The sequence below is a fragment of the Acipenser ruthenus genome, chromosome 10 (assembly GCF_902713425.1).
Source record: "Acipenser ruthenus chromosome 10, fAciRut3.2 maternal haplotype, whole genome shotgun sequence".
NCBI classification, from domain to species: Eukaryota; Metazoa; Chordata; class Actinopteri; order Acipenseriformes; family Acipenseridae; genus Acipenser; species Acipenser ruthenus.
The window spans coordinates 2735654-2749751 of record NC_081198.1 but is presented as its reverse complement, the minus strand read 5'-3'; the positions used below and the strand labels follow the sequence as shown (position 1 = coordinate 2749751).

The window sequence follows — 14098 nt, the reverse complement described above, 5'->3', positions numbered from 1 at the left end:
GTGTTTCAAGCACGTCTTTTTCTAGTTTTATTTTAGTATATATATATATATATATATATTATTTATTTATTTATTTATTTATTTATTTATTTATTTATATTGAGCTAACTGGCAATGTGATTATATAATTGTTAGTTCAAACAGAATGCAAGGATGTTGATTGCTCCATTGTGTATATGTGAGCATGTGTGCATGTTATCACTGTGGCTAACCTCCCCACCCCTCTCCCCTCTCTCACAGACCAGTCAGTGTATGTGGCTGATGCAGGCGCTGGGGTTCCTGCTGTCTGCACTGCCTGTGGAGGAGATCCTGAGGAACCTGCAGTCCCTCATCTCCCCCTACATCCAGCAGCTGGAGAAGCTAGCCAGTGAGACGGTGAGCCCACTCTCCTTACAGAAATCATATAGCGCCTTTCAGCCTCGCTGCAGACGCTCGTCCGTCAAGAAGCTGGCCAGCAGTATGTGTTTCTCAGTGGAAAGGGTTAGCAAAAGACTTTGAAAGTGTTGTCTCTGCAGTGCTGTGCCTTTGGTCAGTCGTCTGATTTATCGACCGCATGATTATCTTCTCCACTACACCTCTAAGTCCCTCCTGTGTCGGCATGCCAATGGGATTCTGCTCAAGTGCCGCTTTTTAAACAAACAGACATGAAATTATAATGAGAAAAATAACCTTTTGGAGTCTGATCAAACCACGTTGCGGACACAGTTGTTTAAACAAGTCAGTTGATGGCTAAGATAATTGGAACTTGTCTGCTCTGGTGCTGTCACAGAGCTCCTGTGAGCTGTGCTACAATGAATGTTGAGAGTCATTTGTTTTGTTTTTTACACTGCCTCATAAAACTCATCGTGCTTTTTAATGTGTTCAGTTTTGTTTTGTTGGCTTGTAATGCTGTTAAATTAGTTGATGATGGTGATATTAATTGTAGTGTCCCAAATCTCACACTCGCTGGCACACTATATCAGTGCAATGAACCATAGCTAGTGCCTTGTTCATATCCCATCAGAGAAGGCAGATCAGTGCCCTGTGCGGAGGGAAGGGGTGTGGAAGGAGCTTGTGGATTTGTGCCAGTCCCAGTGCACCCCACAGAGATTCTAATTGCCAGCTCTTACTAGTACACAGATCCCTGCTGCCAGTGGAGCATTCATCATCAGCACTAAAGTGCGGGTGCCTGTGTGGAAGAGAGTGCCTTAAAACAACTGTGTAATTACTCATTAATCACAGTCATTAGGGATGGAGAGCGGGCAGGAGGGGGAGATCGGAAAAGCTTCCGTTACAATCAGCTGACAGCTAGTAATCATGTGTGTGTATCTGTGTGTGTGTGAGTGTTGCAGGCTTTCCTGATTTCACTTTGGAAGCTGCTGTTTGGGTTTTTCATTACCGTTGTTAATGTTGTGAGTACTGTAATTTTGCAGTTTACCGTAGCCCTCAGTTTGAGAAGCGCGGCTCTAACCCTTGTGTGTGTTTGTTTTCTTTCTCAGTTTGAGAAGCGCGGCTCTAACCCTTGTGTGTGTTTGTTTTCTTTCTCAGTTTTAGAAGCTCTGCTCTAACCCTTGTGTGTGTTTGTTTTCTTTCTTGGTAAAGCCCAACCCTTCCAACAAGCTGGCGATCATTCACATCCTGGGTCTGCTGTCCAACCTGTTCACCACGCTGGACATCACACGCCACGATGATGACTCCGGGGAGGGCAGCGAGGTCAAGAAGAAGCTGGTCGAGCCCGGGCCCAACCCGGTGAGCAGAGCTGCTGCCTGCACCCATTTCCCATGTTCACCTGCACAGGGAATTGAGCCCTTGTACAATCCATGTGCAGGGTTTACATGCCAAACCCAGTGGGGTTCGGAGGAATCGGTTCTTCTCAAATCCCATGGAAACCCCCTTTACCCCCAATTCCAGCTGAAAACTGGTTTGCATCCAGAATATATATCATCCATAGCTGTTAAACACTCAATAGTGAGACATTTTGAAATACTTCAATGTAATAAATTATTTCTCAATAGGCACCCCAGTCTGACCTCGCAGTCCCAGGGATAATGGCTTACAGGTTCAACACAAGTGCATCTGGATAAAATAACTACAAATGAAGAATGAAAATAATTGATAGATAGATAAAAGACGTACAATGCCTCCATGTGTTTTTGATGTCTGACTTGCACATCAAGAAATAATGAAATGCTAAAAACATATATAACCCTATCACAGAGAATGACCCGTATATAAATAGCGATCCTCTCTGGGCTGCCTCACTGCTGCCGGCTCTTCTCAGCAGCCTTGCAGACGAGAGCTGTGCTGGGAGGCAGGGGGTCAGGTCACTGAGGCAGTCTGCCGGGCTGGCTGTGTGTTCCAGGCCCGCTGAGCCAAGGTCATTCGTTCTGAATAAAATCCCTTTCCAAGAGGTTTCTTCAATTCCCCTAGCACTGAGTATCACAGCCCTGTGTAATGAAGGCCACTGATTTGACTCGCACAGTATGTTCAGCAGCCCTGTGTCTCTCTGATGTGGAGCGCATGCAGTTTTTATGCATTTCCTTGTTTAGACGATGTCTCTATCAAAGCATGATTGTGATACAAGGAACAATATACATGTGCAATAGCATACAGTGCTGTTGCTTAGTTCAGCTTTTTACTCCTAAATTGTTTGAATTGCTGACCGGGCTTTGTCTCTCTCCCTGTCTGTGCCTCTCTGACTGTCTCTCTCTCTGACTGTGCCTCTCTGTCTGTCTCTCTCTCTGTCTGTGCCTCTCTGACTGTCTCTCTCCCTGTCTGTGCCTCTCTGACTGTCTCTCTCTCTGTCTGTGCCTCTCTGACTGTCTGTCTCTCTCTCTGTCTGTGCCTCTCTGTCTGTCTCTCTCCCTGTCTGTGCCTCTCTGTCTGTCTCTCTCCCTGTCTGTGCCTCTCTGACTGTCTCTCTCTCTGTCTGTGCCTCTCTGTCTGTCTCTTTCCCTGTCTGTGCTTCTCTGTCTGTCTCTCTCTCTGTCTGTGCCTCTCTGTCTGTCTCTCTCCCTGTCTGTGCCTCTCTGTCTGTCTGTCTTTCTCAGGTGGTGGTCGTGCTTCAGCAGGTCTTCGCTCTCATACAGACGGTGCTCAGCAAGTGGCTCAATGACTCCCAGGTGGTTGAGGTGAGTGCCTCTAAGAGAGTCAATGCATTTAACACGACAACAGCACCGTTTATACTCCTGTCCTGATGTGCTTCAATGGTGCTTTCAGTGATTTCTTAGTAGGCCTGTCATTCAGTTCAAAGCAGTTTGTGGAATAATCCACTGCATTGCAGAACTGAAAATTACGACATTGTTGTATTCGGTGATAATAAAAGTCCATGTGGCTTTGTATAATGTCAGTCTTGCAAAATATTTCTGAAATATGACAGCAAAAAGATGGGAAATTCATCTCTGCAGCGGCACACTGAAAAGGGATGTATTCATCCTGTAGCTGGGCCGTCGTCAGTCGTGCATGACACTTGTCCACAATGATAATGCGAATTTGCAAGAGCATCTTAATGTGTGGCTATTTCAGCTGGTTCAGTACTGCTCCTCTCGTGGAGCTGCTGTGCAGGCTGGTTCAGTACTGCTCCTCTCACAGCTGCTGTGCAGGCTGGTTCAGTACTGCTCTTCTCGTGGAGCTGCTGTGCAGGCTGGTTCAGTACTGCTCCTCTCGTGGAGCTGCTGTGCAGGCTGGTTCAGTACTGCTCCTCTCACAGAGCTGCTGTGCAGGCTGGTTCAGTACTGCTCTTCTCGTGGAGCTGCTGTGCAGGCTGGTTCAGTACTGCTCCTCTCGTGGAGCTGCTGTGCAGGCTGGTTCAGTACTGCTCCTCTCACAGAGCTGCTGTGCAGGCTGGTTCAGTACTGCTCTTCTCGTGGAGCTGCTGTGCAGGCTGGTTCAGTACTGCTTCTCTCACAGAGCTGCTGTGCAGGCTGGTTCAGTACTGCTCCTCTCACAGAGCTGCTGTGCAGGCTGGTTCAGTACTGCTCTTCTCGTGGAGCTGCTGTGCAGGCTGGTTCAGTACTGCTCCTCTCACAGAGCTGCTGTGCAGGCTGGTTCAGTACTGCTCCTCTCACAGAGCTGCTGTGCAGGCTGGTTCAGTACTGCTCTTCTCGTGGAGCTGCTGTGCAGGCTGGTTCAGTACTGCTTCTCTCACAGAGCTGCTGTGCAGGCTGGTTCAGTACTGCTCCTCTCACAGAGCTGCTGTGCAGGCTGGTTCAGTACTGCTCTTCTCGTGGAGCTGCTGTGCAGGCTGGTTCAGTACTGCTCCTCTCACAGAGCTGCTGTGCAGGCTGGTTCAGTACTGCTCCTCTCACAGAGCTGCTGTGCAGGCTGGTTCAGTACTGCTCTTCTCGTGGAGCTGCTGTGCAGGCTGGTTCAGTACTGCTTCTCTCACAGAGCTGCTGTGCAGGCTGGTTCAGTACTGCTCCTCTCGTGGAGCTGCTGTGCAGGCTGGTTCAGGAAGACCTTATTTCACTCCCAGTGTCTGAATCATTGCAGGGGTGGGGGTTGATTTCAAGCTGCCTTTGTTCCTGTTCTCTCAGTAGTCTCTGTTGTTTCCAGTGCTGTCTGTAAATATTTGCTGTCTGTAAATATTTACAGACACCGAGAGAAAATTAAAATAATGTTGACAGTCATGTAATTGGTTGTAAAGAAATTAATCATTCCTGCCAAGAGAGAAAACAGAATCAAATGTTAAGCTACTTCAAACCATTCTGCTGTAATTGTAATTATAATTATAATTGAGACCAGGTCTGCCGGGTAATGCCTTGCTGAATAATAAATGTGTGTGTGTTTGTGGTGCTGCAGGCTGTGTGTGCGATCTTTGAGAAGTCTGTGAAGACGCTGCTCCATGATTTCACCCCCATGATCTCTCAGCTGTCAGGGATGCTCGGGCAGATGTACAGCACCATCCCTCAGGCCTCTGCATTGGACCTCACTCGCCAGGTAACCCAGACAATCCCTCGCTCTGGACAGGTAACCCAGACACTCCCTCGCTCTGGACAGGTAACCCAGACACTCCCTCGCACTGGACAGGTAACCCAGACACTCCCTCGCTCTGGACAGGTAACCCAGACACTCCCTCGCACTGGTCAGGTAACCCAGACACTCCCTCGCACTGGACAGGTAACCCAGACACTCCCTCGCACTGGTCAGGTAACCCAGACACTCCCTCGCACTGGACAGGTAACCCAGACACTCCCTCGCACTGGACAGGTAACCCAGACACTCCCTCGCACTCGCCAGGTAACCCAGACACTCCCTCGCTCTGGACAGGTAACCCAGACACTCCCTCGCTCTGGACAGGTAACCCAGACACTCCCAATTTTCTCTTTAACTATATTGTTATGATAACTTTCTCCAATTTTGTCAACCACAAAAGTTAAGTCAAATGTAATGTATCAAATTACATAAATACAACTTGTGTATTTGTGTGATTTCTTTTTTCAAAGAACAATGAATTGGGTCCTTACCGAGTTAAGGGGATTAATAAGTAGGAATGTGTTTTGTGCAGCTGGCCCCTGGTTCCTGTCTGCAGTGCTGGTGGGGGGCCGGTCCGTTTGCAGTGTTCTGCTGGATTGGTTTTGGGTTTTCAACGCTAGCTCTTAATTTCCCTTTGTTCTGTTTTCAGATGGTCCATATCTTTGCCAGTGAGACTGACCACTTCCCACCAATCAAAGCGCTCTTCCAGCTGGTTACCACGGTAACGCTGTCCATTTTCCAACAAGGTATGTCCGTGGAGGCTCATTGCCACTGAAGCAGGGGTTCACAGACAGACAGACAGACAGACAGACAGACAGACAGACAGGGGGTGTGAGAGGCAGTGAGACAGGCAGACACACGGGGTGTGAGAGGCAGTGAGGAGGTTGGGGTCAAGGGGAGGGGTTAGAGGCAGAGAGGGAATGGGATGAGTGGTTTGAGACAGTGGGAGCAAAGCGGGAGGGAGGGATCAGAGGCAGGCTCGTCATACTGGGATGCTTTTTCCAGCATAGATACTGGTACAGGTTTGGCATCATCATAATAATGTCTTAATGTAATACTGTTTTAATAATATTGGTACACTAACACCCTGTATAATAAATTTAAAAAAACAGCAAAATAATAAATAAACAAATAAACAAACAAGGAAAGATCTGCTTTACCTTTAGGCCAGCATTGCTGTAGAGCATCCTGGGAGATCTTTTAAAGGAAAGAGGCCCCTAACGCTGTGCTGTCAGTGGAGAAGGGGGTTCTTTGTGAAGTGCAGTGCAGTGCTGGGGCAGTGCCTTTGAAGCTTGGTGCCGGAGAGATCGCACATGGAAACGGTGGGAAGAAACCAGGGGCGGTGCGGCTGGATCTCGCTGAGCAGCCAAGCTGGTTTCATTTCTCACACCGTAGAGACAAAGAATCAAACCTGTTAAATAACTCAGGAATGAATGCTGTGTGAACAGAGCCCAGAGTGTTCAGTGAGGTTCCAAACTGTGAACAGAGCCCAGAGTGTCCACTGAGGTTCCAAACTGAATAGAGCCCAGATTGTTCAGTGAGGTTCCAAACTGTGAACAGAGCCCAGAGTGTTCAGTGAGGTTCCAAACTGTGAACAGAGTCCAGAGTGTTCAGTGAGGTTCCAAACTGTGAATGGAGCCCAGAGTGTTCAGTGAGGTTCCAAACTGTGAATGGAGCCCAGAGTGTTCAGTGAGGTTCCAAACTGGCTAGTTTAACAACCAGACTATGAGGAGGAAACCTCAATGATGTTCCTCACGAAACACCAAACCCTCATTTATTATGAACAGGCACAATATGAACAGACCGCTCTGGTATTGGTTGATCATTGTTGACATGTTAGGAATTCAGTTCAATGGAAAGTCCTGTGCTGGACCGTGTTTTTCTAACGCTGGCAGAGGGTTACCTATGCTTAGCTTTGTATACAGGAATTCCAATTCTACACACTAGTGTGTGGTGAAGTGTTTTAAGAGCTACTAGATACAGGTTCTGAAATACCACAGCTCTCTACTAGTACTCCTACTCACATCTGTAAGGCATGCGTGCATGAACACGTCTCACAGTGCTGGTGGGCGAGTACGAGGGTATGAATGCATGCCTTATACATGCAATCAACGTCGTTGTAACAGGTCTGAATTCAAAATGAATGGCTTCAGAACGCACAGGAAGTGCATATAATATTCAGGTGTTATCCCTGTGGTATTGAGCTGGAATTCAGTATGAATCTGTGGCCATTATGTTAAAGTTTTACTGTAATGACTGAAACACTAAATGATATGCCCAGCGGTTATAAACAAGGAGGAGATTACATTAGTTAAGATAAGTGTGATATTTCAGACCTGGGTCAAGTTGCTAATAACAATAAGTAATAAAATAAAATAAAGTCAAGGTTGTTTGGAAGGTGTCCTCTCCAGCACCCTCCAGAGGCGTGTTGTAGCTAGTGCAGGCTGTGAGGCCAGGGCATTGTGCTTCATCATCAGAACAATGTGTCTGTCGTTCCTGCCCTGCTCCTGGGTTCCGCACCCTCCCACACACACCTTCTTTTTTGCAGTTCCGTTCTTTTATTTTAGATTTTGAACAGTTTCATGTTTCTGTATGTTCTGTTTTTTTTTAACTGCTTTGAGCTTCACATGTCCTTTTTCCCCCCCCTTTCACTTGTTAATTATTTCAATGATTTTTTCCACATGACTAGAAAACAATTGAGTTGCTCTTTGTATATTATTCTTCTTATTCTTCTTATTATTTCTTAAGTTACATCTTTATTATATTTTAGGGCCCAGGGATCATCCTGATATTGTTGATTCATTTATGCAACTCCAGGCGCAGGTGTGTTTTTAGTTTCTTATTTCATTCACTTTCAGTTTCCTCTCTTCTTCTCTTTCTCTTTCTCTCTGTTTTAAATTCGATTTAGATCCTTCTTATTTTGTATTCTTTTCTATTGACCACAGTCTGTGTGTGGGCACTAATGGCGTGCCCTGCTGTGATGCTGTTTTGCGGCTCCCGTGTCACACAGCAGCCTTGCTGATTGCTGAGGCATGCTGATCTGAGCGGGGTGTTTATAGCAGGGCAGTCTGTCTGTCTGTCTGTCCAGGCTGGCACCGGGAGTACTGCTGGATCTGAGGGGATGCGTCACAGACACAGGGCTGATAGGGATCCCAGACTGCATGTTTAAAGGATAATGGGTACTCTTTGGTGTACCAGCTGTACTGAGAGAGAGGTAACATTGTTATTCTCAAAATAAATATGTTACACGAGAGACGAGTAAGTTAACAAACAGTAAATGCATTACTCTCCAAAAGATTTACACACAAAATGTGAAAGATTGAAAGCCGTGAATTAGTGTAGCACACGTGTGGGTCTGGGCAAAATTAAATGATTTTATGTAAACGACCAAGAGTTCCGTGAGAAGAAAAATGCCCCGTGCTGTGCTGGCCTGTGCGGTTAAACTGGAGAAAGATTCAGTTCAGTGTGGGCACATCCAGGAATAGTACTACTTGTACTGTGATTCTTGAAATGTATTTGTTTACGACTGTAAGTCGCAATGGATAAGGGCGTCTGCTAAGAAATAAATAATAATAACTAGAAGGGCAGTGTTCCTCATTGATGCTAATTGAATGGGTTGCTGGGAATTACGTGTCAGATTTTTGATGAATCTGTTGGAGATTTTTTAATGAAATTGTACAGTTGGATGATAAAACATTAGACTGTCTTGAAATGTAAATTGTGACCTGTTAGAGGTTACATCTTGGGAACAGCTCACCTGAATTTAATCAAACTCTGCCTCGATATTTTCTAGTGAATATATGCAGAAATATAGGCTGAATCACTTGGATCCTTTAGGACCCAACTTAGCAAAGTTCTGAGATCAATCAGTTACTAGAAACAGGATGGTCCGAATGGCCTCCTCTCGTTCGTAAACGTTCTTGTGTTCTTGCAGTATGTTCTTATTTCTTTGGTTGTAGCTGGAGGTCCGGAGTGGGTTCTGGTCATGGTGAATGGATTTGGATCCACAGTACTCCCTGTCTCCCTGGAACAGCGCCCTCTAGTGTTTTCAAATGATTATAACTTCAAATTCCTTAAAAACAAATATATTTTTTCTGGGTTTTTTTTCTTTATTTCCAACCTTTTTTGAAGAAAATCTTTGAAAATTCATAACTTTTCCCATTCCATCCAAAATATTTTTCTGAAACATCAGTTGTCTTTTACATGTAATGATTTTGTTACATATTTGATCAAAAAAAACAAAACACATCATGCCTTTTAATTAATTTAAATTTTACTGTTTGGTTTTGCAGTATGTTTTTTAAATTTGTTATTGCATTTAATAATTTTATATTGATTTTGTTTTGTTTGTTTTATTTCAAAAGAAGAAAAGAAACAAACCCTTAAGTGACCTAGTCAGAAATTTAAAAAAAAAGAATGAAAAAATAAATCAATAAGCACCAAAATGAAAGGCAGGTAAGTAGAGTTTGTGAGGCCTTGTGTGAGGTGTCCACTGGGTCCTGTGACTCAGAGATTGCCAGCTGCTCCGTCAGTAAGCTTGTCTGCTCTTTTCAAATGCTTTGTCTGCTTTGTAGGCTCTCAAAAGGAAACCCAATTTGTTCTTGTCTGAGAATCTTGATGTGAAGGCTGTGTTTCACTGCGGTGAGTATACCAGACCTATTTCTTTGGTTATTTTTCCTATATGTAAAGCTATGTCAGTATTTCCCCATTCCTGTGATGTGCCCCACAAATGTCTCAATAGCTTTTCTTCTGTGTCTGTACAGGAGTCTTGTCCCTCAAGTTCCCGGAGGCACCCACAGTGAAGGCCACCTGCCTCTTCTTTGTAAGTAGCGCTGTCCTGTAGGAGACGCTGCTGCTCACACACTGCCCCTGTCACTTTACTGGTGTTCCCTTCACTATTCAAAACAAGCTTTTCTCGAAGCCGCCCTGCAGGATCCACCAGAGAATCCAGGTCCTGGCAGGGCCATTTAAATTCTGGAAGCAGGGTCTGTCCTGGAAGAGATTAAGCAACTGCGTGTCACCGATCCAACCTGAAGGCTCATTCACTCAGCCTTGATTATCCTTAATAGCTGTGCTGTGTTTCTCTGTGTAGCTGTGCCCTGTCTTGAACTGCGATTATTATTATTATTATTATTATTATTATTATTATTATTATTATTATTATTATTATTATTATTTATTAGACGCCCTTACAGAATCAGATCACATTACAGAAAATCAGTTATAAAGTACAATAAAGTCAGTAGAAAATAAGATCAACTCTGTGTAACCGAGTCCTGCCCCCCTCGCTTCTTGTTTCAGACGGAGCTGCTGCCTCGCTGTGGAGATGTCCCTCCCATCGGGCAGGTGGTGCATGAAGATGGCAAGCTGCTGCTGCAGGCTGTGCTGGAGGTGAGAGGAGAGCAGACGAGAGGGCAGACCCAGCTGACCGCTGTGCTGCTCCATGATTATTATTTTTTTTATTTGCATGTATGACAACCTTATTTTGTTTGACAAATGTAATTACGATTTTGATTTAAAAAATTAAAATAAAAAGAGAGAAGGACGCACACACACACACGGCAGCACCTGACCCCAGTACTTGTCCTGGCAGGGGATTGGAGGCCAGTCTTCCCGGACCCTGGTGGACCAGTTTGCAGAGATCCTGTTTGCTCTGCACAAGCACTGCTTCAGCTACCTGTCGCTGTGGCTCAAGGAGGTGCTGCAGCAGCCAGGCTTCCCCTCCTCACGCGTCACCCAGGAGCAGAAAAACACCTTCACCCAGCAGATCCTCAGGTATTCCCTCCCTCCCTCCCTCCCTCCATTCCCCTTGCAGTGTCATCCAGGAGACATCTTCACCCAGCAGATCCTCAGGTACCCCCTCCATTCCCCTTGCACAGTGTCATCCAGGAGACACCTTCACCCAGCAGATCCTCAGGTACCCCCTCCATTCCCCTTGCAGTGTCATCCAGGAGACATCTTCACCCAGCAGATCTTCAGGTACCCCCTCCATTCCCCTTGCACAGTCATCCAGGAGACATCTTCACCCAGCAGATCCTCAGGTACTCCCTCCATTCCCCTAGCACAGTGTCATCCAGGAGACACCTTCACCCAGCAGATCCTCAGGTACTCCCTCCAAGCACTCCCAACATGACATTGAAAGACAGACTGAGTTGGATTTCTCCATGCCACGTTTCTTGGTTCAGTCTTCTTCTAACAGAGTGCAATGTCTGGGTTGTGTGTTTCAGGGAGCGTGTGAACAAGCGGCGAGTGAAGGAGGTAGTGAAGGAGTTCACGCTGCTGTGCCGTGGTCTGCATGGCACAGAGTACGTGGCTGACTACTGACCAGGCTGTGAACTGCACTGCCCAGCGGTTAACGGACCTGCGAGGGTCAGTTAGACTTTCCCGTAAGAGACAAACGTACTCAACATGTAAAGAATTCAAACTGATCCAACCGTCTTCTTGCTTGCTCCCCTGCTATCCCAGCACACAGTGCTGCTGTGATGTAAACTGAAGACACTTCTGAAGAATTCTTCCCTCTTTTAAAAAAACAAAGATTTTTTTGTTTGTTTTTTTTAAATATCTCTGTATTTGTTGTAAAGGAATCTTCTCTCTTTCTCCACACCGCATAGAGGAGCAAGTCCTGCCCTGGTAAATTCTGACTCTCTCCTAACGCATGCTTTCTGAACCCAGCACAAGTACTTCAAATTTTCTTCCTGAGATGCATCACAAACAAAGACTTTTTTCTAAGAACAACCTTTGGAGCTGCACTGCTGGTGGACTTTTGTGAGAGAAAGGAAAGGGAGGTAGGTGAGGGAGGGACGCGTAGGATGGAGGTTGCATTCTTAGCCGTATCATTTGATTTGATTTTTTTAAAACTTGAACAGCTGTAGGAACTGCTGGTTATTAAAGACATGAAGAAGCGTAGGCGTGTCGCTAACATACTGGGTGTTCTGTGTATGTGATTTTAAAACCGTGTGTGTATTTAAAGCTGTGTGATGACAGTTGTGAATTCTGTGGGGTCTGTTTGTTTTTTCACCTTTATGAACAACAATACGTAGACTGTGCACTACTATACTTCCTTGTGGATGAGATTCAATATGAACTGCTGCTGAAAGAGGGAAAGAGAAAAAACTGAGAAGATGAACGACTACGATAAAAATAACAGTATATATTGTAATTCTGCACTTTGGCAAACGGTCCTGCATTGCTCTGCTTCGTAAAGATTAACCATTAGAATGCAGGCAAACCAACTCCCCTCTTCCTTGTTGATCGTTTGTGACATTTCCAGATTGACCCTACAATTGCAACATCCAACAAGACCAGTTTTCAGCAAGTGTTTTTTTACGACTTGTGTAAAGCAGGCTGCGAACATGGCTTCTAATGTGCCCTGCTGTTCTGCAACGTTAAGCGGCAGGCATATCTTGAGGGGAGGGTGCCTTTCTGTTTGGTTTTTACAGTTGATGATTCGCAAGCATTATCCTTTGCAAACCACCATCGTCTTGAATATGGAATCGTGTGCAGGAGCACAACTGGAATCCATCTGTTTCTTAGGGGCTGTAAATAAGGTGCTCATGCCCACCTACCCCTTGAAGATGGCTCTCCTCTTTCAGGCTGTAAACCCTGTCCTGCCCTGCAGCTCCAAAGTGCGAGTGTGGCTGGGCTGAGCTCTGCGGGGTCTGAATTGTAAAACGTAGATGAAGGCATCCTGTTGTAATATGGGTTATGTACATTTTTTTTTTTTGTACCTAGTTTTAATTTATTAAAGATATATATATATATATATAAGGCAGTGTGTGTTTGATATTTTGATTCATCATATTTTTTGAGTTTTTTCCTTAAACAGATCTACTGAATCATTAGAATTTGCAAGCCTCACAAAAAACACACAGGCAAGTTTTTGTACCCGATGACATAAAGTTGCTTGTCATCATAAAGTAAAGGGTTTTTTTTTTCCTTTTTTTTTATACTGAAGAAACACCAACATGTTGTGAAGTGTGGCTGAACTTCTAGCAACCCTGTAACAGGAATGAATTCACTTCAATAACTACTCAGTATGTTTTAATCAAGTGTATTTATTGTGCATGAAGACAGTGCTATATTTCACCCCCGTTCTACACGACATTGGTAAAGCTCCCCTACCCCAAGCAGTACGGTGTCGCCTCTCTGCTAGCCCTGACCGTACCCTGAGGGGGTCCTGACTGGAGTTCCACGGTTAGATGCTTCACTAATATTGTTCTGGCCTTTTAATGATACATTTTCTAAATGAATTCTGAACCACGACACACTGTTGGATATTCTAGCAGAAAATAAATAAGTAATCAGCTCTGTTTTTTTAGAAGGTAAATGCTTTTTATAGTCACGGTAACCTGTTTTTCTTTTGTGTGTGTATGTGTATGTGTGTATGTATGTTAAAAACAAACTCTTCTGCTAACACACCTGCCTTTTTGTTTTGCAATCAGGGTGTATTGGTAGCAGAAAGATGCTACACTTGTTCCCTTTTGTAAGGTTCCTCTGAAACAATCACATCCTAGTTTAGTTCTGGCCCATATAGTCACACTAGAGATATTTACTAGATGATATGCTCACTGTAGACTTCTCAATATGGAAATAATGCATACAACGAATTACAGCCTGTAGATGCAGAAGGAGAACTGAATCTCCCTGAAACTGTGTAGCTTTAGGATGAATTTAGCATGAAGCTGATGAAAAACGGGCGGTGACGCCAGGCTAAGTATTATCTCAAAACCAGTTTGTTATTGAAGTAGCACAGTAACAACTTGGGTACAGTAAGATTAGTTAGTGTTCTGAGTTTTTTTATTTCATTGGAAGAGAAAGAGGCAACCTTTGCACATACTACATACCAGTAATGTTGTTGAAGCTGACACCCTGGGATCCTTCAAGAAGCTGCTTGATGAGATTCTGGGATCAATAAGCTACTAACAACCAAACGAGCAAGATGGGCTGAATGGCCTCCTCTCGTTTGTAAACTTTCTTATGTTCTTATGAGAGTGGTTGGTCTACTGTTTTTTTTTTTTTTGCACTGTTTTCTGTCAACTGCTTATACAGTAAAGTGATACAGTGTGGTTTCATTACAGACAAGCCTTTGGTTTTACGGGGTGCTATCACCTAACTGACTATTTTTTTGTAAGAACTGTTTTGAAGA

General features: G+C 44.7%; 1 protein-coding gene across 2 annotated transcripts in view; it reads left to right on the top strand.

Moving 5' to 3' along the window:
- LOC117409570 (importin-13-like) overlaps window positions 1-11977 on the top strand; it is a 39398-nt gene extending 27421 nt beyond the window's left edge. Inside the window, exons 10-20 of one of the 2 annotated variants that reach the window (XM_034924379.2) lie at window positions 241-375; window positions 1582-1728; window positions 3030-3110; window positions 4780-4917; window positions 5603-5699; window positions 7724-7776; window positions 9528-9594; window positions 9717-9775; window positions 10255-10344; window positions 10547-10728; window positions 11181-11977. In XM_034924379.2, coding sequence (XP_034780270.2) covers window positions 241-375; window positions 1582-1728; window positions 3030-3110; window positions 4780-4917; window positions 5603-5699; window positions 7724-7776; window positions 9528-9594; window positions 9717-9775; window positions 10255-10344; window positions 10547-10728; window positions 11181-11277 — 1146 coding nt within the window. In that variant the 3' untranslated portion in view covers window positions 11278-11977. Of the gene's footprint in view, window positions 1-240; window positions 376-1581; window positions 1729-3029; window positions 3111-4779; window positions 4918-5602; window positions 5700-7723; window positions 7777-9527; window positions 9595-9716; window positions 9776-10254; window positions 10345-10546; window positions 10729-11180 lie in introns of those variants that run through there. The other variant, XR_009329633.1, reaches the window with a different exon arrangement.
- Window positions 11978-14098: the final 2121 nt, after the last annotated feature.